The following is a 27,500-nucleotide window of genomic DNA, read 5'->3' on the forward strand; positions in this document are numbered from 1 at the left end:
TTGCATAAATGTCTGTCCTCGTCTTTACCTGGTGGCCTCCACTTTTCTATAAATGTCTGTCCTCGTCTTTACCTGGTGGCCTCCACTTTTCTATAAATGTCCGTCCTCGTCTTTACCTGGTGGCCTCCACTTTTCTATAAATGTCCGTCCTCGTCTTTACCTGGTGGCCTCCACTTTTCTATAAATGTCTGTCCTCGTCTTTACCTGGTGGCCTCCACTTTTCTATAAATGTCTGTCCTCGTCTTTACCTGGTGGCCTCCACCTTTGTATAAATGTCTGTCCTCGTCTTTACCTGGTGGCCTCCACCTTTCTATGAATGTCCGTCCTCGTCTTTACTTGGTGGCCTCCACCTTTGTATAAATGTCTGTCCTCGTCTTTACCTGGTGGCCTCCACCTTTCTATGAATGTCCGTCCTCGTCTTTACTTGGTGGCCTCCACCTTTGTATAAATGTCTGTCCTCGTCTTTACCTGGTGGCCTCCACCTTTGCATAAATGTCTGTCCTTGTCTTTACCTGGTGGCCTCCACCTTTGTATAAATGTCTGTCCTCGTCTTTACCTGGTGGCCTCCACCTTTGTATAAATGTCTGTCCTCGTCTTTACCTGGTGGCCTCCACCTTTGTATAAATGTCTGTCCTTGTCTTTACCTGGTGGCCTCCACCTTTGTATAAATGTCTGTCCTCGTCTTTACCTGGTGGCCTCCACCTTTGTATAAATGTCTGTCCTCGTCTTTACCTGGTGGCCTCCACCTTTCTATGAATGTCCGTCCTCGTCTTTACTTGGTGGCCTCCACCTTTGTATAAATGTCTGTCCTCGTCTTTACCTGGTGGCCTCCACCTTTGCATAAATGTCTGTCCTTGTCTTTACCTGGTGGCCTCCACCTTTGTATAAATGTCTGTCCTCGTCTTTACCTGGTGGCCTCCACCTTTGTATAAATGTCTGTCCTCGTCTTTACCTGGTGGCCTCCACCTTTCTATGAATGTCCGTCCTCGTCTTTACTTGGTGGCCTCCACCTTTGTATAAATGTCTGTCCTCGTCTTTACCTGGTGGCCTCCACCTTTGCATAAATGTCTGTCCTTGTCTTTACCTGGTGGCCTCCACTTTTCTATAAATGTCCGTCCTCGTCTTTACCTGGTGGCCTCCACCTTTGTATAAATGTCTGTCCTCGTCTTTACCTGGTGGCCTCCACCTTTGTATAAATGTCTGTCCTTGTCTTTACCTGGTGGCCTCCACTTTTCTATAAATGTCTGTCCTCGTCTTTACCTGGTGGCCTCCACCTTTGTATAAATGTCTGTCCTTGTCTTTACCTGGTGGCCTCCACTTTTCTATAAATGTCCGTCCTCGTCTTTACCTGGTGGCCTCCACTTTTCTATAAATGTCTGTCCTCGTCTTTACCTGGTGGCCTCCACCTTTGTATAAATGTCCGTCCTCGTCTTTACCTGGTGGCCTCCACTTTTCTATGAATGTCTGTCCTTGTCTTTACCTGGTGGCCTCCACCTTTGTATAAATGTCTGTCCTTGTCTTTACCTGGTGGCCTCCACCTTTGTATAAATGTCTGTCCTCGTCTTTACCTGGTGGCCTCCACCTTTGTATAAATGTCTGTCCTCGTCTCTACCTGGTGGCCTCCACCTTTGCATAAATGTCTGTCCTTGTCTTTACCTGGTGGCCTCCACCTTTGTATAAATGTCTGTCCTCGTCTTTACCTGGTGGCCTCCACCTTTGTATAAATATCCGTCCTCGTCTTTACCTGGTGGCCTCCACCTTTGTATAAATGTCTGTCCTCGTCTTTACCTGGTGGCCTCCACCTTTGTATAAATGTCTGTCCTCGTCTTTACCTGGTGGCCTCCACCTTTGCATAAATGTCCGTCCTCGTCTTTACTTGGTGGCCTCCACCTTTGTATAAATGTCTGTCCTCGTCTTTACCTGGTGGCCTCCACCTTTGTATAAATATCCGTCCTCGTCTTTACCTGGTGGCCTCCACCTTTGTATAAATATCTGTCCTCGTCTTTACCTGGTGGCCTCCACCTTTGTATAAATATCCGTCCTCGTCTTTACCTGGTGGCCTCCACCTTTGTATAAATGTCTGTCCTCGTCTTTACCTGGTGGCCTCCACCTTTGCATAAATGTCTGTCCTCGTCTTTACCTCCTTGTCTTTACCCGGTGTCTCCACCTGTGTCCCCCCATCTTTACCTGCTAGCGGTCCCTGCAGGTTTGTAGCGGTACTGCACCGTCAGGTTGTAGCTGTGGCAGCGGGTCACGTTGTATCCGAACGGTTCCCATCGCAGGGTCACCTGTTTGGACTGAATGTCCATGACCTCGAGACGACGGGGACCGTGCATCGGATCTGAAAGACACAAACACAAACGCAGGCTTATAAAACTCCTCCAGGTTCTGACTACGTCAGGAACCGTGTGGCAGAACCTCCATCTCTACGTGTGATGAGACATTTCCGTCTCTCTAAATGGACAGTTTTCATGTTGTTGTCTCGTGTGTTTCTGGTGTTTGTGAGCTACCAAACAGCTTCAGGTGACTCAGCATCTCCTTTTGGAGGCGGAGCAGCTGAATTACTCGTAGCCCAGAAAACAAAGTCAAGGGGTTTCTGTGAGACTGTGGGAATGAATGCTGAATCCAGACTTCAGCAGATGTCCCGCCTCCAGAGGTCATGGCTGAAATACAAAGAAATATTTAAACTCTAGTCTAAAAAAGTCCCGTCAGCAGCTCTGTCACACTCCGCTCACATCCTAGTTGTTGCTGTCAGCCAATCAGCAGGCGGTCTGAGGCGATCAGGTGGGGCGACTGTGGTTCAGTGGTGAGCAGGGTCGTCCTTCAATCAGAAGATCGGCGGTTCAATCCCCAGCTCCCTTAGCCCATGTTGATGTGTCCATGGGCAAAGCAATTAACCCCTAAATGTCTCCTGTAGCTGTTCTACAGTGTGTGAATGTTAGTTACTGCTGATGGACAGGTGGAACTTTAGCTCCTCCCATCAGTGTGTGAATGTTAGTTACTGCTGATGGACAGGTGGAACCTTAGCTCCTCCCATCAGTGTGTGAATGTTAGTTACTGCTGATGGACAGGTGGAACCTTAGCTCCTCCCATCAGTGTGTGAATGGGTGAATGATGTCATGTGGTGTTAAAGACTAGAAAAAGTATAGTACAGGTCCATTACCCTCAGCATGTCTTCCATGAAGACACACTGTTCATCTAGTTTAGTCAACTCACTCAATCCCAAAACATGTTTCCAGAGTCAGGAGTCTTGTTATCGATACAGTCAGGTGATTGATAGTATTGTTATCATTACATTACATGTCATTTAGCTGAAGCTTTTGCATGTGCGTATGTGTGTGTGTGAGTGGGTCCACGCTTATGCATGCGTGTGCGCAGCAGAGGTCTAATCCGGCCCACCAGCAGATCAGCTAAATGTTATCAGATCTCTACGGACTCTAATGGAGACCAGTTCCCCCCCACAGAGACTCAGAGAGTCTGAGACTCAGAGACTCTGAATATTTCACTTTTTATCTGTTCAGTTTCTTCACACGGTATCTTGTCCAGACTCCTTTATTTACTTGTCCTCTCTAAAGATTCACCAAATCTTTTTATGGCTAAACCTGAACCAGCCTTAACTATAGACCTGAACCAGCTCTAACTATAGACCTGAACCAGCCTTAACTATAGACCTGAACCAGCTCTAACTATAGACCTGAACCAGCCTTAACTATAGACCTGAACCAGCTCTAACTATAGACCTGAACCAGCCTTAACTATAGACCTGAACCAGCTCTAACTATAGACCTGAACCAGCCTTAACTATAGACCTGAACCAGCTCTAACTATAGACCTGAACCAGCCTTAACTATAGACCTGAACCAGCTCTAACTATAGACCTGAACCAGCCTTAACTATAGACCTGAACCAGCTCTAACTATAGACATGAACTAGCCTTAACTATAGACCTGAACCAGCTCTAACTATAGACATGAACTAGCCTTAACTATAGACCTGAACCAGCTCTAACTATAGACCTGAACCAGCCTTAACTATAGACCTGAACCAGCTCTAACTATAGACCTGAACCAGCTCTAACTATAGACATGAACTAGCCTTAACTATAGACCTGAACCAGCTCTAACTATAGACATGAACTAGCCTTAACTATAGACCTGAACCAGCTCTAACTATAGACATGAACTAGCCTTAACTATAGACCTGAACCAGCTCTAACTATAGACCTGAACCAGCCTTAACTATAGACCTGAACCAGCTCTAACTATAGACCTGAACCAGCCTTAACTATAGACCTGAACCAGCTCTAACTATAGACATGAACTAGCCTTAACTATAGACCTGAACCAGCTCTAACTATAGACCTGAACCAGCCTTAACTATAGACCTGAACCAGCTCTAACTATAGACCTGAACCAGCTCTAACTATAGACATGAACTAGCCTTAACTATAGACCTGAACCAGCTCTAACTATAGACCTGAACCAGCTCTAACTATAGACCTGAACCAGCTCTAACAATAGACCTGAACCAGCTCTAACTATAGACCTGAACTAGCCTTAACTATAGACCTGAACCAGCTCTAACTATAGACCTGAACCAGCCTTAACTATAGACCTGAACCAGCCTTAACTATAGACCTGAACCAGCTCTAACTATAGACCTGAACTAGCCTTAACTATAGACCTGAACCAGCTCTAACTATAGACCTGAACCAGCCTTAACTATAGACCTGAACCAGCTCTAACTATATACCTGAACCAGCCTTAACTATAGACCTGAACCAGCTCTAACTATAGACCTGAACCAGCCTTAACTATAGACCTGAACCAGCCTTAACTATAGACCTGAACCAGCTCTAACTATAGACCTGAACCAGCTCTAACTATAGACCTGAACCAGTCCGATCTATAGACCTGAACCAGCCTTAACTATAGACCTGAACCAGCTCTAACTATAGACCTGAACTAGCTCTAACTATAGGCCTGAACCAGCCTTAACTATAGACCTGAACTAGCTCTAACTATAGACCTGAACCAGCTCTAACTATAGACCTGAACTAGCCTTAACTATAGACCTGAACCAGCCTTAACTATAGACCTGAACCAGCTCTAACTATAGACCTGAACCAGCCTTAACTATAGACCTGAACCAGCCTTAACTATAGACATGAACCAGCCTTAACTATACACATGAACTAGCCTTAACTATAGACCTGAACCAGTCCTAACTATAGACCTGAACCAGCTCTAACTATAGACCTGAACCAGCTCTGACTATAGACCTGAACCAGCCTTAACTATAGACCTGAACTAGCCTTAACTATAGACCTGAACCAGCTCTAACTATATACCTGAACCAGCCTTAACTATAGACCTGAACCAGCTCTAACTATAGACCTGAACCAGCCTTAACTATAGACCTGAACCAGCCTTAACTATAGACCTGAACCAGCCTTAACTATAGACATGAACCAGCCTTAACTATACACATGAACTAGCCTTAACTATAGACCTGAACCAGTCCTAACTATAGACCTGAACCAGCTCTAACTATAGACCTGAACCAGCTCTGACTATAGACCTGAACCAGCCTTAACTATAGACCTGAACTAGCCTTAAGTATAGACCTGAACCAGCTCTAACTATAGACCTGAACCAGCCTTAACTATAGACCTGAACCAGCTCTAACTATAGACCTGAACCAGCCTTAACTATAGACCTGAACCAGCCTTAACTATACACGTGAACCAGCCTTAACTATAAACATGAACCAGCCTTAACTATAGACCTGAACCAGCCTTAACTATAGACCTGAACTAGCCTTAACTATAGACCTGAACCAGCCTTAACTATAGACCTGAACCAGCCTTAACTATAGACCTGAACTAGCCTTAACTATAGACCTGAACTAGCCTTAACTATAGACATGAACCAGCCTTAACTATAGACCTGAACCAGCTCTAACTATAGACCTGAACTAGCCTTAACTATAGACCTGAACCAGCCTTAACTATAGACCTGAACCAGCCTTAACTATAGACCTGAACCAGCTCTAACTATAGACCTGAACTAGCCTTAACTATATACCTTGAACTAGCCTTAACTATAGACCTGAGCCAGCCTTAACTATAGACCTGAACCAGCCTTAACTATAGACCTGAACTAGCCTTAACTATAGACCTGAACCAGCCTTAACTATAGACCTGAACCAGCCTTAACTATAGACCTGAACTAGCCTTAACTATAGACCTGAACTAGCCTTAACTATAGACCTGAACCAGCCTTAACTATAGACCTGAACCAGCTCTAACTATAGACCTGAACCAGCTCTAACTATAGACCTGAACCATCTCTAACTATAGACCTGAACCAGCCTTAACTATAGACCTGAACCAGCTCTAACTATAGACCTGAACCAGCCTTAACTATAGACCTGAACCAGCCTTAACTATAGACCTGAACCAGCTCTAACTATAGACCTGAACCAGCTCTAACTATAGACCTGAACCAGCCTTAACTATAGACCTGAACCAGCTCTAACTATAGACCTGAACCAGCTCTAACTATAGACCTGAACCAGCCTTAACTATAGACCTGAACCAGCCTTAACTATAGACCTGAACCAACCTTAACTATAGACCTGAACCAGCTCTAACTATAGACCTGAACCAGCCTTAACTATAGACCTGAACTAGCCTTAACTATAGACCTGAACCAGCTCTAACTATAGACCTGAACCAGCATTAACTATAGACCTGAACTAGCCTTAACTATAGACCTGAACCAGCCTTAACTATAGACCTGAACCAGCTCTAACTATAGACCTGAACCAGCCTTAACTATAGACCTGAACTAGCCTTAACTATAGACCTGAACCAGCTCTAACTATAGACCTGAATCAGCTCTAACTATAGACCTGAATCAGCTTGAACTATACACATTAGATTACATTACATGTCATTTAGCTGACGCTTTTATCCAAAGCGACTTACAATAAGTGCATTAAACCATGAGTCCAAACTCAGAACAACAAGAATCAAGAAAGTAACATTTCTTCAATAAAGTTAAACTACAAAGTGCTATCAGTAAGAGACATTTAAGTGCTACTAAAGTGCTACTAAGGAGCTACCTTCCCTATTCAAGGTATAGTCGAAAAAAATGTGTTTTTAGTCTGTAGAGACTTCCTGTCCTGATGTCAATGGGGAGCTCGTTCCACCAATGAGGAGCCAGGACAGCAAACAGTCTTCACTTTGTTGAGTGTTTAGCTCGAAGTGAAGGAGCTACAAGCTGAAGAAGAAGAAGCCGAGAGAAGTGAACGAGCTGGGGTGTGAGGTTAGACCATGTCCTGGGTGTGAGGTTAGACCATGTCCTGGGTGTGAGGTTAGACCATGTCCTAGATGTGAGGTTAGACCATGTCCTGGGTGTGAGGTTAGACCATGTCCTGGATGTGAGGTTAGACCATGTCCTGGGTGTGAGGTTAGACCATGTCCTGGATGTAAGGTTAGACCATGTCCTGGATGTAAGGTTAGACCATGGTCTGGGTGTGAGGTTAGACCATGTCCTGGATGTGAGGTTAGACCATGTCCTGGATGTAGACCGGACCCGATCTGTTCGCAGCACGGTACGCAAGAACCAATGTTTTGAAGCGGCTGCTGCAGCCACCGGTAACCAATGAAGGTTGTGTTGAAGTGTGGGTGAACTTAGGTTGAAGACCAGTCGAGCAGCTGCATTCTGGATGAGCTGTAGAGGTCGAATGGCATTAGCAGGTAGACCTGAAGGAGGAGTTACAGTAGTCTAGCCGTGAGATGACCAGAGCTTGGACCAGAACCTGAACCAGAGCCTGGACCAGAGCATGGACCAGAACTTGTGCCGCCTTCTGAGTGCGAATGGGTCGTATTCTCCTGATGTTGTACAGCATGTACCTACAGGAGCGTGTTATTGCGGTAATGTTGGCAGTCAGGGAGAGTTGACTGACAGGTGTCACACCGAGGTTCCTGTCAGTCGGGGGCGGGGCCAACACTGAGTTGTTGAAGGTGATAGTCAGGTCGTGGTTGGGAGAGCCTTTTCCTGGAAGGAGAAGTAGTTCAGTCTAGTCCAGACATCCACTGAGATGTCGGTCAGACAGGCAGAGATTCGTGCTGCTACCTGTGTTTCAGATTGGGGAAACGAGAGGATCAGTTGGGTGTCGTCAGCATAGCTGTGGTAGGTGAAGCCATGCGAGAGAATGACAGAGAGAGAGAGTTGGTGTACAGAGAGAAGAGGACCAAGGACTGAGCCCTGAGGGACCCCAGTAGTCAGAGGACAAGGCTCAGACACAGATCCTCTCCAGGTTACCCGGTAAGAGCGGTCGGTGAGGTAGGATGAGAAGAGTGAGAGCAGAGCCTGAGATACCAGGTCCTGGAGGGAGGACATGAGGATCTGGTGGTTCACTGTGTCAAAGTCAGCGGAAAGGTCTAGAAGGATAAGGACAGAGGAGAGAGGAGGCTATAGTGTGAAGGATAAGGACAGAGGAGAGAGGATGCTCTAGTGTGAAGGATAAGGACAGAGGAGAGAGGATGCTCTAGTGTGAAGGATAAGGACAGAGGAGAGAGGAGGCTATAGTGTGAAGGATAAGGACAGAGGAGAGAGGATGCTCTAGTGTGAAGGATAAGGACAGAGGAGAGAGGAGGCTATAGTGTGAAGGATAAGGACAGAGGAGAGAGGATGCTCTAGTGTGAAGGATAAGGACAGAGGAGAGAGAGGATGCTCTAGTGTGAAGGATAAGGACAGAGGAGAGAGGATGCTCTAGCAGTGTGAAGGATAAGGACAGAGGAGAGAGGATGCTCTAGTGTGAAGGATAAGGACAGAGGAGAGAGGATGCTCTAGCAGTGTGAAGGATAAGGACAGAGGAGAGAGGATGCTCTAGTGTGAAGGATAAGGACAGAGGAGAGAGGATGCTCTAGTGTGAAGGATAAGGACAGAGGAGAGAGGCTGCTCTAGCAGTGTGAAGCTGCTCAGAGACAGCAAGGAGGGCAGTTTCTGTTGAGTGGCCTTGAATCCAGACTGGTGGGGGTCTAGAAGGTTGTTACTGTGAAGAAAGGAGGAGACTTGGTTAAAGATAGCTCGCTCTAGAGTTTTGGAAAGGAAGGGGAGGAGAGCGACAGGTCTGTAGTTGTTGACTTCAGGTCTGTAGTTGTTGACATCAGGTCTGTAGTTATTGACTTCAGGTCTGTAGTTGTTGACTTCAGGTCTGTAGTTGTTGACTTCAGGTCTGTAGTTGTTGACATCAGGTCTGTAGTTATTGACTTCAGGTCTGTAGTTGTTGACTTCAGGTCTGTAGTTATTGACTTCAGGTCTGTAGTTGTTGACTTCAGGTCTGTAGTTGTTGACTTCAGGTCTGTAGTTGTTGACTTCAGGTCTGTAGTTGTTGACTTCAGGTCTGTAGTTATTGACTTCAGGTCTGTAGTTGTTGACTTCAGGTCTATAGTTGTTGACTTCAGGTCTGTAGTTGTTGACTTCAGGTCTGTAGTTGTTGACTTCAGGTCTGTAGTTGTTGACTTCAGGTCTGTAGTTGTTGACTTCAGGTCTGTAGTTGTTGACTTCAGGTCTGTAGTTGTTGACTTCAGGTCTATAGTTGTTGACTTCAGGTCTGTAGTTGTTGACTTCAGGTCTTTGGTTGTTGACTTCAGGTCTATAGTTATTGACTTCAGGTCTGTAGTTGTTGACTTCAGGTCTGTAGTTGTTGACTTCAGGTCTGTAGTTGTTGACTTCAGGTCTTTGGTTGTTGAATTCAGGTCTGTAGTTATTGACTTCAGGTCTGTAGTTGTTGACTTCAGGTCTGTGGTTGTTGACTTCAGGTCTATAGTTGTTGACTTCAGGTCTGTAGTTATTGACTTCAGGTCTGTACTTGTTGACTTCAGGTCTGTAGTTGTTGACTTCAGGTCTATAGTTGTTGACTTCAGGTCTGTAGTTGTTGACTTCAGGTCTGTAGTTGTTGACTTCAGGTCTGTGGTTGTTGACTTCAGGTCTATAGTTGTTGACTTCAGGTCTGTAGTTGTTGACTTCAGGTCTTTGGTTGTTGACTTCAGGTCTATAGTTGTTGACTTCAGGTCTGTAGTTGTTGACTTCAGGTCTGTAGTTGTTGACTTCAGGTCTGTAGTTATTGACTTCAGGTCTGTAGTTGTTGACTTCAGGTCTGTAGTTGTTGACTTCAGGTCTGTAGTTGTTGACTTCAGGTCTGTGGTTGTTGACTTCAGGTCTGTGGTTGTTGACTTCAGGTCTATAGTTGTTGACTTCAGGTCTGTAGTTGTTGACTTCAGGTCTGTAGTTGTTGACTTCAGGTCTGTAGTTATTGACTTCAGGTCTGTAGTTGTTGACTTCAGGTCTGTAGTTGTTGACTTCAGATGGGTCAGAGTGGGTTTCTTCAGGAGAGGGTTGACTCCGCCTCCTTCAGAGAGTTGGGGAAACAGCCGGTTGAGAGAGAGGTGTTAATAAGATGGGTGAGAAAGGGAAGAAGGTCCGGAGCAATGGACTGGAGAAGGTGAGAAGGGATGGGGTCCAGGGGGCAGGTGGTTGGGGGGTCAGAGGTTACCAAGGTAAGAACTTGATTGGGAGACAGGGGGATAAAAGAGGAAAACAAGGGGGAAGATGAAGTTAATGGAGGTCCCACCTGGTTTTACACCAGTTGGCGATAATTAGCTACAGCTGTGTCGACCCCTCCCTCAGGTAGTTGTTGGAATGGCCCAACAATCAGTCCAGGGCCCTATTTCTCGTACGTGGCTCAACAAAGTTGATCAAATGTCCTATTAGCCAGCTTAAATTAACAAGATGATTGACATCAGGCTTTCCCGGTCTCTCAAAGGCTGATCCGCCCTCAAACCATCTCGTTAATTTGAGCCAGACATCAGTTCACAGGACAGTTGAACCAGACTTCAGTACTCAGGATAGTTGAACCAGACTTCAGTACTCAGGATAGTTGAACCAGACTTCAGTACTCAGGATAGTTGATCCAGACTTCAGTAATCAGGATAGTTGATCCAGACGTCAGTAATCAGGATAGTTGATCCAGACTTCAGTAATCAGGATAGTTGATCCAGACTTCAGTAATCAGGATAGTTGATCCAGACGTCAGTAATCAGGATAGTTGATCCAGACGTCAGTAATCAGGATAGTTGATCCAGACGTCAGTAATCAGGATAGTTGATCCAGACGTCAGTAATCAGGATAGTTGATCCAGACTTCAGTAATCAGGATAGTTGATCCAGACTTCAGTAATCAGGATAGTTGATCCAGACTTCAGTAATCAGGATAGTTGAACCAGACTTCAGTAATCAGGATAGTTGAACCAGACTTCAGTAATCAGGATAGTTGAACCAGACTTCAGTAATCAGGATAGTTGAACCAGACTTCAGTAATCAGGATAGTTGAACCAGACTTCAGTAATCAGGATAGTTGAACCAGACTTCAGTAATCAGGATAGTTGAACCAGACTTCAGTAATCAGGATAGTTGAACCAGACTTCAGTAATCAGGATAGTTGAACCAGACTTCAGTAATCAGGTTAGTTGCGCGTGCCGAATCGACTTCAAAAGGTTGAAGCGTCGATCACAGAAACATGATTTACTAACAGCACAAAGGCAAATAAACTCAAAGAGCCTCTTTGTTCTCCGCTGAGATGATCATTAACGTATATGAGGAATTCCAGACCATAATCATGGCAAAATCGAATCAATTCATTCACTTCACTCTGCTTGAGAGGGGGCGTGGCTTATCTCCATGGAAACATTTATAACTTCCGCCATCCACAATGGAAGAAATAACCACTATTTCTGCTTTATACTTGTTGTGGAAATCCCACAAACATCAGAACATCTAATGCCCTCGTGTGTGGGTTCATAACATTAATATCATATATATATATATATATATATATATATATATATATATATATATATATATATATATATATACACATAACACCCGTAGGCTCACACAGCTCGGTGACTTTCACCGACTATACGTCTAGATATGTGGATGAACATCCTCTTTATTCATAAATCACATCCATTCATCTACATTGACTTTCATGAATCTGCTCTCAACGCAGCATCAGTGTTGGGAAAATGTATCTGCTCATTTTAAGAGCCTCATTCTTTAAATGTGCCTGCTGGCAGTCGGTGTAATGACATGCATCATCCAATGGGATCTAACATAACTATCTCAACTCTTTTCAGAACAATATATATGTGTATATTCATGTATGTGGAGATGACCATATGGAACTTTTATTGCATTTACTCGGACATGGCCAGAGAACGTAATGAACACATCCATGAGTTCCACCAAAACCACGATGTTCTGCATCGCGACACTGTAGAACAATGTAAAACAATGTACAACAATGTACCACAATGTACAACAATGTACCACACTATACAACAATGTACCACACTATACAACAATGTACCACAATGTACAACAATGTACCACACTATACAACAATGTACCACACTATACAACAATGTACCAAACTATACAACAATGTACCACACTGTAGAACAATGTACCACACTATACAACAATGTACCACACTATACAACAATGTACCACAATGTATAAAAATGTACCACAATGTACTACACTATACAACAATGTACAACAATGTGCCACACTATACAACAATGTACCACAATGTACCACAAGGCTCTGCATACAGTCTGTGAGACAGTCAATGTGGTGTTCAATGTAGGCTCCAGAAGGTCTGTAATAATTGATTCCTTGAGGGCAGAATGGAAGGCGCTCGTACAGGAAGTCGTCATCACGTCATCAGAACTCTCTCCCTATGAAACATTAATATAACAAATATCGCTCCTTCAATGAGGAAGGGAGGGGCCACTTCCTTCAGGGGGCGTGGCCAGATTATCCAGCTAGAATGAATGAGCCTGGAGCAGGTTCACATTGTTGGATGTGTTGCTATGGTGATTTAGCCAAACTTGTGTAATCTCATCCGCAAAATTATCCCGCTAACCACGTTAGCCAGGTAGAGAAATGGGGCTTTGCTCTGAGTCAGGACAATGGCAGGGTTCCTTAAAACCAGTGAAGTTTCAGTTGGACAAGAATGTGTATTTCTTGTAAAACTGATAATGATAAAGGTCTGTTTACCTTAAGGTAGAAAGTTATCGATACAGTCTTGTTATTGAAAGTCTTGTTATCGATAGAGTCTTGTTATTGATACAGTCTTGTTATTGAAAGTCTTGTTATTGATAGTCTTGTTATCGATAGAGTCTTGTTATTGATAGTCTTGTTATCGATAGAGTCTTGTTATTGATAGTCTTGTTATTGATAGAGTCGTGTTATTGATACAGTCATGTTATTGATAGTCTTGTTATCAATAGAATCTTGTTATTGATAGTGTTGTTATTGATAGTCATGTTATTAATAGAGTCTTGTTATTGATAGTCTTGTTATCAATAGAATCTTGTTATTGATAGTGTTGTTATTGATAGTCATGTTATAGATAGTCTTGTTATTAATAGAGTCTTGTTATTGATAGTCTTGTTATCAATAGAGTCTTGTTATTGATAGTCTTGTTATTGAAAGTCTTGTTATCGATAGAGTCTTGTTATTGATAGAGTCTTGTTATTGATAGTCTTGTTATTGAAAGTCTTGTTATTGATAGAGTCTTGTTATTGAAAGTCTTGTTATTGATAGTCTTGTTATCGATAGAGTCTTGTTATTGATAGTCTTGTTATCGATAGAGTCTTGTTATTGATAGTCTTGTTATTGATAGTCTTGTTATCGATAGAGTCTTGTTATTGAAAGTCTTGTTATTGATAGTCTTGTTATCGATAGAGTCTTGTTATTGATAGTCTTGTTATTGATAGTCTTGTTATCGATAGAGTCTTGTTATTGATAGTCTTGTTATTGATAGTCTTGTTATTGATACAGTCTTGTTATTGATAGTCTTGTTATTGATACAGTCTTGTTATTGATAGTCTTGTTATTGATAGAGTCTTGTTATTGATACAGTCTTGTTATTGATAGTCTTGTTATCGATAGAGTCTTGTTATTGATAGTCTTGTTATCGATAGAGTCTTGTTATTAATAGTCTTGTTATTGATAGTCTTGTTATCGATAGTCTTGTTATCGATAGAGTCTTGTTATTGATAGAGTCTTGTTATTGATAGTCTTGTTATCGATAGAGTCTTGTTATCGATAGAGTCTTGTTATCGATAGAGTCTTGTTATTGATAGTCTTGTTATCGATAGAGTCTTGTTATTAATAGTCTTGTTATTGATACAGTCATGTTATTAATAGTCTTGTTATTGATAGTCTTGTTATCGATAGAGTCTTGTTATTGATACAGTCATGTTATTGATAGTCTTGTTATCGATAGAGTCTTGTTATTGATAGTGTTGTTATCGATAGAGTCTTGTTATTGATAGTCTTGTTATCGATAGAGTCTTGTTATTGATAGTCTTGTTATCGATAGAGTCTTGTTATTGATAGTCTTGTTATTGATAGAGTCTTGTTATTGATACAGTCTTGTTATTGATAGTCTTGTTATTGATAGTCTTGTTATTGATACAGTCTTGTTATTGATAGTCTTGTTATTGATAGTGTTGTTATCGATAGAGTCTTGTTATTGATAGTCTTGTTATCGATAGAGTCTTGTTATTGATAGTCTTGTTATCGATAGAGTCTTGTTATTGATAGTCTTGTTATTGATAGAGTCTTGTTATTGATACAGTCTTGTTATTGATAGTCTTGTTATTGATAGTCTTGTTATTGATACAGTCTTGTTATTGATAGTCTTGTTATTGATACAGTCTTGTTATTGATAGTCTTGTTATTGATAGAGTCTTGTTATTGATACAGTCTTGTTATTGATAGTCTTGTTATTGATACAGTCTTGTTATTGATAGTCTTGTTATTGATAGAGTCTTGTTATTGATACAGTCTTGTTATTGATAGTCTTGTTATCAATATAATCTTGTTATGGATAGTGTTGTTATTGATAGTCATGTTATAGATAGTCTTGTTATTAATAGAGTCTTGTTATTGATAGTCTTGTTATCAATAGAGTCTTGTTATTGATAGTCTTGTTATCAATAGAGTCTTGTTATTGATAGTCTTGTTATCAATAGAGTCTTGTTATTGATAGTCTTGTTATCGATAGAGTCTTGTTATTAATAGTCTTGTTATTGATACAGTCATGTTATTAATAGTCTTGTTATTGAAAGTCTTATTATCGATAGTCTTGTTATTGATAGTCTTGTTATCAATAGAGTATTGTTATTAATAGTCTTGTTATTGATAGTCTTATTATCGATAGTCTTGTTATTGATAGTCTTGTTATTGATAGTCTTGTTATCGATACAGTCATGTTATTAATAGTCTTGTTATTGAAAGTCTTATTATCGATAGTCTTGTTATTGATAGTCATGTTATTAATAGTCTTGTTATTGATAGTCTTATTATCGATAGTCTTGTTATTGATAGTCATGTTATTAATAGTCTTGTTATTGATAGTCTTATTATCGATAGTCTTGTTATTAATAGTCTTGTTATTGATAGTCTTGTTATCGATACAGTCATGTTATTAATAGTCTTGTTATTGATAGTCTTATTATCGATAGTCTTGTTATTGATAGTCTTGTTATTGATAGTCTTGTTATCGATACAGTCATGTTATTAATAGTCTTGTTATTGATAGTCTTATTATCGATAGTCTTGTTATTGATAGTCTTGTTATTGATACAGTCATGTTATTAATAGTCTTGTTATTGATAGTCTTATTATCGATAGTCTTGTTATCGATAGTCTTGTTATTGATAGTCTTGTTATCGATACAGTCATGTTATTAATAGTCTTGTTATCGATAGTCTTGTTATTGATAGTCTTGTTATCGATACAGTCATGTTATTAATAGTCTTATTATCGATAGTCTTATTATCGATAGTCTTGTTATTGATAGTCTTGTTATCGATACAGTCATGTTATTAATAGTCTTGTTATTGATAGTCTTATTATCGATAGTCTTGTTATTGATAGTCTTGTTATCGATACAGTCATGTTATTAATAGTCTTGTTATTGATAGTCTTATTATCGATAGTCTTGTTATTGATAGTCTTGTTATCGATACAGTCATGTTATTAATAGTCTTGTTATTGATAGTCTTGTTTTTCTAAAGTTTCATTCTGCAGAATGAAGTTCTGATGTACGAACTAAGTGAAGGAAAGAGGTTTAACTGAACAGAGACACAAAGACAGAGGGGATTGAAGGAAGCACACACACACACACACACACACACACACACACACACACACACAGACACACACAGTCTTTGTAGTGGCCAATCTAAGTGCTGTATTTCAAGATGACAGACAGCAATCCACTCAGAGAGAGAACGATAGATGAGAGCAGGAAAGAGCAATTTCTCCTGACAAAACCTACTGTGTGTGTGTGTGTGTGTGTGTGTGTGTGTGTGTGTTTCAGGTGGTTTTTTTGCAGCCAATAAACAATACCTTTCCTGTTTTTTGTCGTGTTTCATCTCTGTGTGTGTGTGTGTTCGTTTCAGGCTGTATAGAAACTTCTCTCTTCCTGTTATTGAGCAACACACACACACACACACACACACACACACACACACACACACACACACACACTGCAGGCTTTTAGTGGGACACAATAGAGTCACCTCGATTGTACAATGAAAGAGAGACGTCGATGTGGTCGGTATGTGGGGAACACACAGGCGCAAACACACGCATACACACAGACACATGGTATGTGAGCATGTGCGTATACACACAGACACACGCACACACACACGCACACATATATATATATATACACACACACGCAGACACACACACACACACATATATATATATACACACACACACACACACACTTATATACACATATACACACACACACACAGTCAGTAAGTAACAATGGGGGTCGGGGTTCAAGGGGAGGGGATTGAGGTGGATCCTATTACTCATAATCCCCAAAAGGGGAGAGTGAACGCTATCACATCAAATCCTTCTTGTTTGGTGTGAAGATGAGGAGGATGAGAAGGATGAGGAGGATGGAGGAGGATGGGGATGATGAGGAAGATGGGGAGGATAAGGAAGATGGGGACTACGAGGATGATGAGGAAGGAGAATGGGAGGATGAGGAGAATGGGGAGGATGAGGAGGATAATGAAGATGGGGAGGATAAGGAAGATGGGGACTATGAGGATGATGAGGATGATGAGGAGAATGAAGGAAGATGGGATTGATGAGGATGATGAGAAGGATGAAGGAGGATGGGGAGGACTATCACTGGAGAAGAAACTTCTCAGTGTAAGGTTAGCTCATAGGTTCTCAGTATGACGTTAGCTCATAGGTTCTCATTATGGAGTTAGTGTTAGCTCATAGGTTCTCAGTATGGCGTTAGCTCATAGGTTCTCAGTATGACGTTAGCTCATAGGTTCTCAGTTTGGCGTTAGCTCATAGGTTCTCAGTATGACGTTAGCTCATAGGTTCTCAGTATGGCGTTAGCGTTAGCTCATAGATTCTCAGAATGGCGTTAGTGTTAGCTCATAGGTTCTCAATATGGCATTAGCGTTAGCTCATAGGTTCTCAGTAAGGCGTTAGCTTTAGCTCATAGGTTCTCAGTATGTCGTTAACGTTAGCTCATAGGTTATCAGTATGATGTTAGCGTTAGCTCATAGGTTCTCAGTAAGGTGTTAGCGTTAGCGCATAGGTTCTCAGTATGGCGTTAGCGTTAGCGCATAGGTTCTCAGTATGGCGTTAGCGTTAGCTCATAGATTCTCAGTAAGGCGTTAGCGTTAGCGCATAGGTTCTCAGTATGGCATTAGCGTTAGCTCATAGGTTCTCAGTAAGGCGTTAGCTCATAGATTCTCAGTAAGGCGTTAGCGTTAGCGCATAGGTTCTCAGTATGGCGTTAGCGTTAGCTCATAGGTTCTCACTATGGCGTTAGCTCATAGGTTCTCAGTAAGGTGTTAGCGTTAGCGCATAGGTTCTCAGTATGGCGTTAGCGTAAGCGCATAGGTTCTCAGTATGGCGTTAGCGTTAGCTCATAGATTCTCAGTAAGGCGTTAGCGTTAGCGCATAGGTTCTCAGTATGGCATTAGCGTTAGCTCATAGGTTCTCAGTAAGGCGTTAGCTCATAGATTCTCAGTAAGGCGTTAGCGTTAGCGCATAGGTTCTCAGTATGGCGTTAGTGTTAGCTCATAGGTTCTCAGTATGGCGTTAGCGTTAGCTCATAGATTCTCAGTAAGGCGTTAGCGTTAGCTCATAGATTCTCAGTAAGGCGTTAGCGTTAGCGCATAGGTTCTCAGTATGGCGTTAGCGTTAGCTCATAGGTTCTCAGTAAGGCTTTAGCGTTAGCTCATAGATTCTCAGTAAGGCGTTAGCGTTAGCGCATAGGTTCTCAGTATGGCGTTAGCGTTAGCTCATAGGTTCTCAGTATGGCGTTAGCGTTAGCTCATAGATTCTCAGTATGGCATTAGCGTTAGCGCATAGGTTCTCAGTAAGGCGTTAGCGCATAGGTTCTCAGTATGGCGTTAGCGTTAGCGCATAGGTTCTCAGTATGGCGTTAGCGTTAGCTCATAGGTTCTCAGTAAGGCGTTAGCGTTAGCGCATAGGTTCTCAGTATGGCGTTAGCATTAGCTCATAGATTCTCAGTATGGCATTAGCGTTAGCGCATAGGTTCTCAGTAAGGCGTTAGCGTTAGCACATAGGTTCTCAGTATGGCGTTAGCGTTAGCACATAGGTTCTCAGTATGGCGTTAGCGTTAGCGCATAGGTTCTCAGTAAGGCGTTAGCGTTAGCACATAGGTTCTCAGTATGGCGTTAGCGTTAGCACATAGGTTCTCAGTATGGCGTTAGCGTTAGCTCATAGGTTCTCAGTATGGCGTTAGCGTTAGCTCATAGATTCTCAGTATGGCGTAAAATAAATAAGTGAAATGTTGGGAGGACGAGCAGAGCGTGAAGATCTGAGGTGAAAAGAGAGAAAAGAGTGAAATATTGATATATTTTCTAAAAGCCTCGACAAACACCACACACACTTTAATGGATGTTAACACACACACACACACACACACACACACACGCACAGAAACATGTTTTTATCTTTTATGACCAGTGGTGACCTCAGTGAGAGAAACTCACTTCATACATATTTATTGAGAAGAGCATCTAAAATAAAAGTCATGCTGTTTTAATTCCTTATGTTACCACGCTTTCTATAATAATCTTCAATAACAAATCAATAACTAACAATCGAGAGCTCATACTCTGTTTTGAGAGTTATCAATCTCCACAATCTGGTCAATGGTCTTGCTAAATTGATTTGGCTCATAGTCTTTTCAATATTAATATTATTATTACTACTTTTACTATAATTAATTAGTTATTATTTATTTTACTATTATTATTTTGTAATTATTATTACTTTTATTAGTAAGATATGAGACTTTGACAAATGACATCATGAATAAAAGCAGAATATTAAAGGATGAAACAGCTCACAGTGACTTCCTGTTTATCTGCCACCACGCTGAGTCGCCTCAGTGAGCTCTAAGTCCTGAAGCTTGTTTGATGGAAACACTGATTCATTATTGAACACACACACACACACACACACACACACACACACACACACACACACACACACACACACACACACACACACACACACACACACACACACACACACACACACACACACACACACGGTGGTTTATAATTTATTGGAAGTAAAATGAATAAATAAAAGTGAGTTGAAGACACAGACAAGTCATCAGAGCGAACATCATCGCACTGCGTGTTTGTGTGTGTGTGTGTGTGTGTGTGTGCGTGTGACACACTGGGCTCTGCTCGCTGTCAATCACACACAATCATGACTTCCTTTCTTCATGTTTCCTGCTGTTGATCCCAGAGGAGCGTTGGTTTTAATCTGCTGACAGTCCCAGAGGGGCGGAGGTTACAACAAAGGAACAATCACACTGACGTGGTTTTCTGATATAGAACCAGACAACAATGTGAAGGAACTCAAGAGTCTGATCAAGGAAGTCATGACACCAAATGACAATATAAGAACCAGAAGAACCACATCAAGGACCGACGGATTCTCAACAAGTACCATTAGAACCACATCAAGGACCGACGGATTCTCAACAAGTACCATTAGAACCACATCAAGGACTGACAGATTCTCAACAAGTACCACTAGAACCACATCAAGGACCGACGGATTCTTAACAAGTACCATTAGAACCACATCAAGGACTGACGGATTCTCAACAAATACCATTGGAACCACATCAAGGACCGACGGATTCTCAACAAGTAACACTAGAACCACATCAAGGACTGACAGATTCTCAACAAATACCACTAGAATCTCATTAAGGACTGACAGGTTCTCAACAAGTAACATTAGAACCACATCAAACCTCACCCCGGATGGACAGATGAATAGATGTCATGTGTACAGAATGAACAGCATTACAGAGTTACATAAACACATTACATGAATATGACAATGTATGAATGGAACTCCAATCCATGAAACAGAAGGAGGTAGAGAGGAGGGGGGGCGGGGCATAAGCAGGGCCAATGGGAGGCCGGCTCACCAGGCATCAGACACCTCCAGGTCCAATGGACCCTATGAGACGTGAAGTCACAACGACTCCGGGGAGGAAGCAGAGTTAATAAGGTGCAATGGAGAGATGTAAATTCACCCATAAGGAGAGAGAGAAGAGGAGATAGGTGCTCAGTGTATCCTAAAACATCCCCCAGCAGCCTATAAGCCTATAGCAGCATATCAAGGGGCTGGACCAGGGCAAACCTGATTCAGCCCTAACTATAAGCACTATTAAAGAGGAAAGTCTTAAGTCTATTCTTAATGAGGTGACTGTGTCTGCCTCCAGGACTGAAAGTGGAAGCTGGTTCCATAAAAGAGGAGCTTGATAACTGAAGGCTCTGGCTTATATATATCAACAAATACCACTAGAACCACGTCAAGTAATGACGGATTCTCAACAAATACCACTAGAATCTCATTAAGGACTGACAGGTTCTCAACAAGGACCATGAGAACCACATCAAGGACCGGCAGATTCCCATCAAGTACCACCAAAATCTCATAAAGGACCCCTAGAACCGCATCAAGATCTCTGGAAATCTCTGGAAACCTCATAAAGGACATCATAAAAGGACCACGATAACATCTCCACAGATATCTAGATCCTAATCCAGGATGACAAGAACCCCCCGTGCCTCCTTTCTTGATTACGTAGAACGTCATCGATTAAACATAATTCCAATATTTATTAACAAAATAGGGAAGTGATGTTTTTTTTGGCGAGTGGCAGTGTTTCCCAAAGTGATCTTTCTCTTATTAATTGTATATTAACCTCATAATTCCTTGACGGGGGCTATGTGTGTTATGAGGTCTCTGACGGGGGGCTATGTGTGGTATGAGGTCTCTGACGGGGGGCTATGTGTGGTATGAGGTCTCTGACGGGGGGCTATGTGTGGTATGAGGTCTCTGACGGGGGGCTATGTGTGGTATGAGGTCTCTGACGGGGGGCTATGTGTGTTATGAGGTCTCTGACGGGGGGCTATGTGTGGTATGAGGTCTCTGACGGGGGGCTTTGTGTGTTATGAGGTCTCTGACGGGGGGCTATGTTTGGTATGAGGTCTCTGACGGGGGCTATTGTGTGGTATGAGGTCTCTGACGGGGGGCTATGTTTGGTATGAGGTCTCTGACGGGGGACTATGTTTGGTATGAGGTCTCTGACGGGGGACTATGTGTGGTATGAGGTCTCTGACGGGGGGCTATGTTTGGTATGAGGTCTCTGACGGGGGACTATGTTTGGTATGAGGTCTCTGACGGGGGCTATGTGTGGTATGAGGTCTCTGACGGGGGGCTATGTGTGGTATGAGGTCTCTGACGGGGGACTATGTGTGGTATGAGGTCTCTGACGGGGGACTATGTTTGGTATGAGGTCTCTGACGGGGGCTATGTGTGGTATGAGGTCTCTGAGGGGGGGCTATCTGTGGTATGAGGTCTCTGACGGGGGGCTATGTGTGGTATGAGGTCTCTGACGGGGGGGCTATGTGTGGTATGAGGTCTATGACGGGGGGCTATGTGTGGTGAGGTCTCTGACGGGGGGCTAGGTGTGGTATGAGGTCTCTGACGGGGGGCTATGTGTGGTATGAGGTCTCTGACGGGGGGCTTTGTGTGGTATGAGGTCTCTGACGGGGGGCTATGTGTGGTATGAGGTCTCTGACGGGGGCTATGTGTGGTATGAGGTCTCTGACGGGGGGCTATGTGTGGTGAGGTCTCTGACAGGGGACTATGTTTGGTATGAGGTCTCTGACGGGGGGCTATGTTTGGTATGAGGTCTCTGACGGGGGGCTATGTGTGGTGAGGTCTCTGACGGGGGACTATGTTTGGTATGAGGTCTCTGACGGGGGACTATGTTTGGTATGAGGTCTCTGACGGGGGCTATGTGTGGTATGAGGTCTCTGACGGGGGGCTATGTGTGGTATGAGGTCTCTGACGGGGGGCTATGTGTGGTATGAGGTCTCTGACGGGGGGCTATGTGTGGTATGAGGTCTCTGACGGGGGGCTATGTGTGGTATGAGGTCTCTGACGGGGGCTATGTGTGGTATGAGGTCTCTGACGGGGGGCTATGTGTGGTATGAGGTCTCTGACGGGGGGCTATGTGTGGTATGAGGTCTCTGACGGGGGGCTATGTGTGGTGAGGTCTCTGACGGGGGGCTATGTGTGGTATGAGGTCTCTGACGGGGGGCTATGTGTGGTATGAGGTCTCTGACGGGGGGCTTTGTGTGGTATGAGGTCTCTGACGGGGGGCTATGTGTGGTATGAGGTCTCTGACGGGGGACTATGTTTGGTATGAGGTCTCTGACGGGGGCTATGTGTGGTATGAGGTCTCTGACGGGGGGCTATGTGTGGTGAGGTCTCTGACGGGGGGACTATGTTTGGTATGAGGTCTCTGACGGGGGACTATGTTTGGTATGAGGTCTCTGACGGGGGGCTATGTGTGGTGAGGTCTCTGACGGGGGACTATGTTTGGTATGAGGTCTCTGACGGGGGACTATGTTTGGTATGAGGTCTCTGACGGGGGCTATGTGTGGTATGAGGTCTCTGACGGGGGGCTATGTGTGGTGAGGTCTCTGACGGGGGGCTATGTGTGGTATGAGGTCTCTGACGGGGGCCTATGTGTGGTATGAGGTCTCTGACGGGGGCTATGTGTGGTATGAGGTCTCTGACGGGGGGCTATGTGTGGTATGAGGTCTCTGACGGGGGGCTATGTGTGGTATGAGGTCTCTGACGGGGGGCTATGTGTGGTATGAGGTCTCTGACGGGGGCTATGGGTGGTATGAGGTCTCTGACGGGGGGCTATGTGTGGTATGAGGTCTCTGACGGGGGCTATGTGTGGTATGAGGTCTCTGACGGGGGGCTATGTGTGGTATGAGGTCTCTGACGGGGGCTATGTGTGGTATGAGGTCTCTGACGGGGGGCTATGTGTGGTATGAGGTCTCTGACGGGGGACTATGTGTGGTATGAGGTCTCTGACGGGGGCTATGTGTGGTATGAGGTCTCTGACGGGGGGCTATGTGTGGTATGAGGTCTCTGACGGGGGGCTATGTGTGGTATGAGGTCTCTGACGGGGGGCTATGTGTGGTATGAGGTCTCTGACGGGGGCTATGTGTGGTATGAGGTCTCTGACGGGGGGCTATGTGTGGTATGAGGTCTCTGACGGGGGGCTATGTGTGGTATGAGGTCTCTGACGGGGGGGCTATGTGTGGTATGAGGTCTCTGACGGGGGCTATGTGTGGTATGAGGTCTCTGACGGGGGGCTATGTGTGGTATGAGGTCTCTGACGGGGGGCTATGTGTGGTATGAGGTCTCTGACGGGGGGCTATGTGTGGTATGAGGTCTCTGACGGGGGGCTATGTGTGGTGAGGTCTCTGACGGGGGGCTATGTGTGGTGAGGTCTCTGACGGGGGGCTATGTTTGGTATGAGGTCTCTGACGGGGGGCTATGTGTGGTGAGGTCTCTGACGGGGGACTATGTTTGGTATGAGGTCTCTGACGGGGGACTATGTTTGGTATGAGGTCTCTGACGGGGGCTATGTGTGGTATGAGGTCTCTGACGGGGGGCTATGTGTGGTATGAGGTCTCTGACGGGGGGCTATGTGTGGTATGAGGTCTCTGACGGGGGGCTATGTGTGGTATGAGGTCTCTGACGGGGGACTATGTTTGGTATGAGGTCTCTGACGGGGGCTATGTGTGGTATGAGGTCTCTGACGGGGGCTATGTGTGGTATGAGGTCTCTGACGGGGGCTATGTGTGGTATGAGGTCTCTGACGGGGGGCTATGTGTGGTATGAGGTCTCTGACGGGGGGCTATGTGTGGTATGAGGTCTCTGACGGGGGGCTATGTGTGGTGAGGTCTCTGACGGGGGGCTATGTGTGGTATGAGGTCTCTGACGGGGGGCTATGTGTGGTATGAGGTCTCTGACGGGGGCTATGTGTGGTATGAGGTCTCTGACGGGGGGCTATGTGTGGTATGAGGTCTCTGACGGGGGCTATGTGTGGTATGAGGTCTCTGACGGGGGACTATGTGTGGTATGAGGTCTCTGACGGGGGCTATGTGTGGTATGAGGTCTCTGACGGGGGGCTATGTGTGGTATGAGGTCTCTGACGGGGGGCTATGTGTGGTATGAGGTCTCTGACGGGGGGCTATGTGTGGTGAGGTCTCTGACGGGGGGCTATGTGTGGTGAGGTCTCTGACGGGGGGCTATGTGTGGTATGAGGTCTCTGACGGGGGGCTATGTGTGGTATGAGGTCTCTGACGGGGGGCTATGTGTGGTATGAGGTCTCTGACGGGGGGCTATGTGTGGTATGAGGTCTCTGACGGGGGGCTATGTGTGGTATGAGGTCTCTGACGGGGGCTATGTGTGGTATGAGGTCTCTGACGGGGGGCTATGTGTGGTATGAGGTCTCTGACGGGGGGCTATGTGTGGTATGAGGTCTCTGACGGGGGGCTATGTGTGGTGAGGTCTCTGACGGGGGGCTATGTGTGGTATGAGGTCTCTGACGGGGGGCTATGTGTGGTATGAGGTCTCTGACGGGGGGCTTTGTGTGGTATGAGGTCTCTGACGGGGGGCTATGTGTGGTATGAGGTCTCTGACGGGGGCTATGTGTGGTATGAGGTCTCTGACGGGGGGCTATGTGTGGTGAGGTCTCTGACAGGGGACTATGTTTGGTATGAGGTCTCTGACGGGGGGCTATGTTTGGTATGAGGTCTCTGACGGGGGGCTATGTGTGGTGAGGTCTCTGACGGGGGACTATGTTTGGTATGAGGTCTCTGACGGGGGACTATGTTTGGTATGAGGTCTCTGACGGGGGCTATGTGTGGTATGAGGTCTCTGACGGGGGGCTATGTGTGGTATGAGGTCTCTGACGGGGGGCTATGTGTGGTGAGGTCTCTGACGGGGGGCTATGTGTGGTATGAGGTCTCTGACGGGGGCTATGTGTGGTATGAGGTCTCTGACGGGGGCTATGTGTGGTATGAGGTCTCTGACGGGGGGCTATGTGTGGTATGAGGTCTCTGACGGGGGCTATGTGTGGTATGTGATCTCTGAAGGTGCTGAAGTCAGTCGTGTTCCAGCAGGTCTGAGAGCAGACATGTTGAGACCTGACGCAGTTATTTCCTTAAATAACAGACCTGAGGTCTGCAGCAGAGCACAAGATCTATATTCTTACGCATCATAATCATTATATATGACCTTTTCTTCAGATTTGAATGACTTTGTTTCGAATTTTTTGCTTTTAAATGAGCTCAGTGTGTGATGGTGATGCTTCATATTTGAATATTGACGTCATTAGGGGTGGACGTAAAGGGCAGATTTCAAGATGATAATTCTCTGTTCATTTGATTTATAGTAAAAATTTAAAAAATGAACAATGTTAAAGCAGAAAGTTCAAACATAATATATGAAATATAACCGTTTCAGAAAACAGTAATTGGGTTAAGTATATTTTTAATTCTCAACATGGATTCATGTTTTTGACATTATTATTTTATAAAGTGTTTATTTGTGTAGATTATCTGGATATTGTTGCAAACTTGATGAAAACATCAACCCTAACCCCACAACGTCTGGTATACTATATGAAATAGAATATCAAAGAAGTCAAGAAAATTACACTAAATAACATACATCAGACATCTGAATCATCAATAATAAATAATTTAAAACTCCTATAAAAACAAACAGCTGATGAGAGAAGTGAAAACTAAAGCAGTCAGAACCGTTAGCCGTCTGATGAGCGTAGCACTAATGCAGTTTAGCACAGCATGCTATGCTAACGACTCCACCATTAGCGTAATGAGCTCAGTGTGAGCCAATAGCTGCTAGCAGTAACCACAGAAAAGTCATCCATCGTGGGAACTGAATCACCTGCACACTTGGTCCTGGCTCGGAGCGGTGGGCCGGGGTTTCCCGTTCCTCCATCCAGGGGCCTGGTGAGCAACACGCTGATCTCGTACTCGGTATCGGGGTCCAGGTGTCCGATCTTGTGGGTGGACTTATCCACGGGCGTGGTGTCGATCAACATGCCCGACATCGTACGGTACTCCACCTGGGAAACACACGACAACCCCATCACAGATCCTTCGAACCTCATCAAGGACCACAAGAACCCCCTCACAGATCCATATAACCTCATCAACGACCACAAGAACTCCCTCACAGATCCCTAGAACCTCATTAAGGACCACAAGAACTCCCTCACAGATCCATATAACCTCATCAACGACCACAAGAACTCCCTCACAGATCCCTAGAACCTCATTAAGGACCACAAGAACTCCCTCACAGATCCATATAACCTCATCAACGACCAGAAGAACTCCCTCACAGATCCATATAACCTCATCAACGACCACAAGAACTCCCTCACAGATCCCTAGAACCTCATTAACGACCACAAGAACTCCCTCACAGATCCCTAGAACCTCATCAACTACAACAAGAACTCCCTCACAGATCCATATAACCTCATCAACAACCACAAGAACTCCCACACAGATCCCTAGAACCTCATCAACTACAACAAGAACCCCCTCACAGATCCATATAACCTCATCAACGACCACAAGAACTCCCTCACAGATCCCTAGAACCTCATTAAGGACCACAAGAACTCCCTCACAGATCCCTAGAACCTCATCAACTACAACAAGAACTCCCTCACAGATCCATATAACCTCATCAACAACCACAAGAACTCCCACACAGATCCCTAGAACCTCATCAACGACCACAAGAACTCCCTCACGGATCCCTAGAACCTCATCAACTACAACAAGAACTCCCTCACAGATCCCTAGAACCTCATCAACTACAACAAGAACTGCCTCACAGATCCCTAGAAACTCATCAACTACAACAAGAACTCCCT

At 44.3% G+C, this 27,500-nt stretch overlaps 1 protein-coding gene across 6 annotated transcripts in view; it reads right to left on the reverse strand.

Annotated features, from left to right (window-relative positions):
• LOC117749412 (receptor-type tyrosine-protein phosphatase mu-like) overlaps nt 1-27,500 on the reverse strand; it is a 205,962-nt gene that overhangs the window by 116,662 nt on the left and 61,800 nt on the right. For all 6 annotated transcript variants that reach the window (XM_034559937.1, XM_034559936.1, XM_034559934.1 and 3 more), the window contains exons 9-10: nt 26,498-26,678; nt 2,188-2,341 (exon numbers count right to left, since the gene is read on the reverse strand). In XM_034559937.1, the coding sequence (XP_034415828.1) occupies nt 2,188-2,341; nt 26,498-26,678 (335 nt within the window). The remainder of the gene's footprint in view (nt 1-2,187; nt 2,342-26,497; nt 26,679-27,500) is intronic.

This window comes from Cyclopterus lumpus, chromosome 20, assembly GCF_009769545.1.
Source record: "Cyclopterus lumpus isolate fCycLum1 chromosome 20, fCycLum1.pri, whole genome shotgun sequence".
NCBI lineage: Eukaryota > Metazoa > Chordata > Actinopteri > Perciformes > Cyclopteridae > Cyclopterus > Cyclopterus lumpus.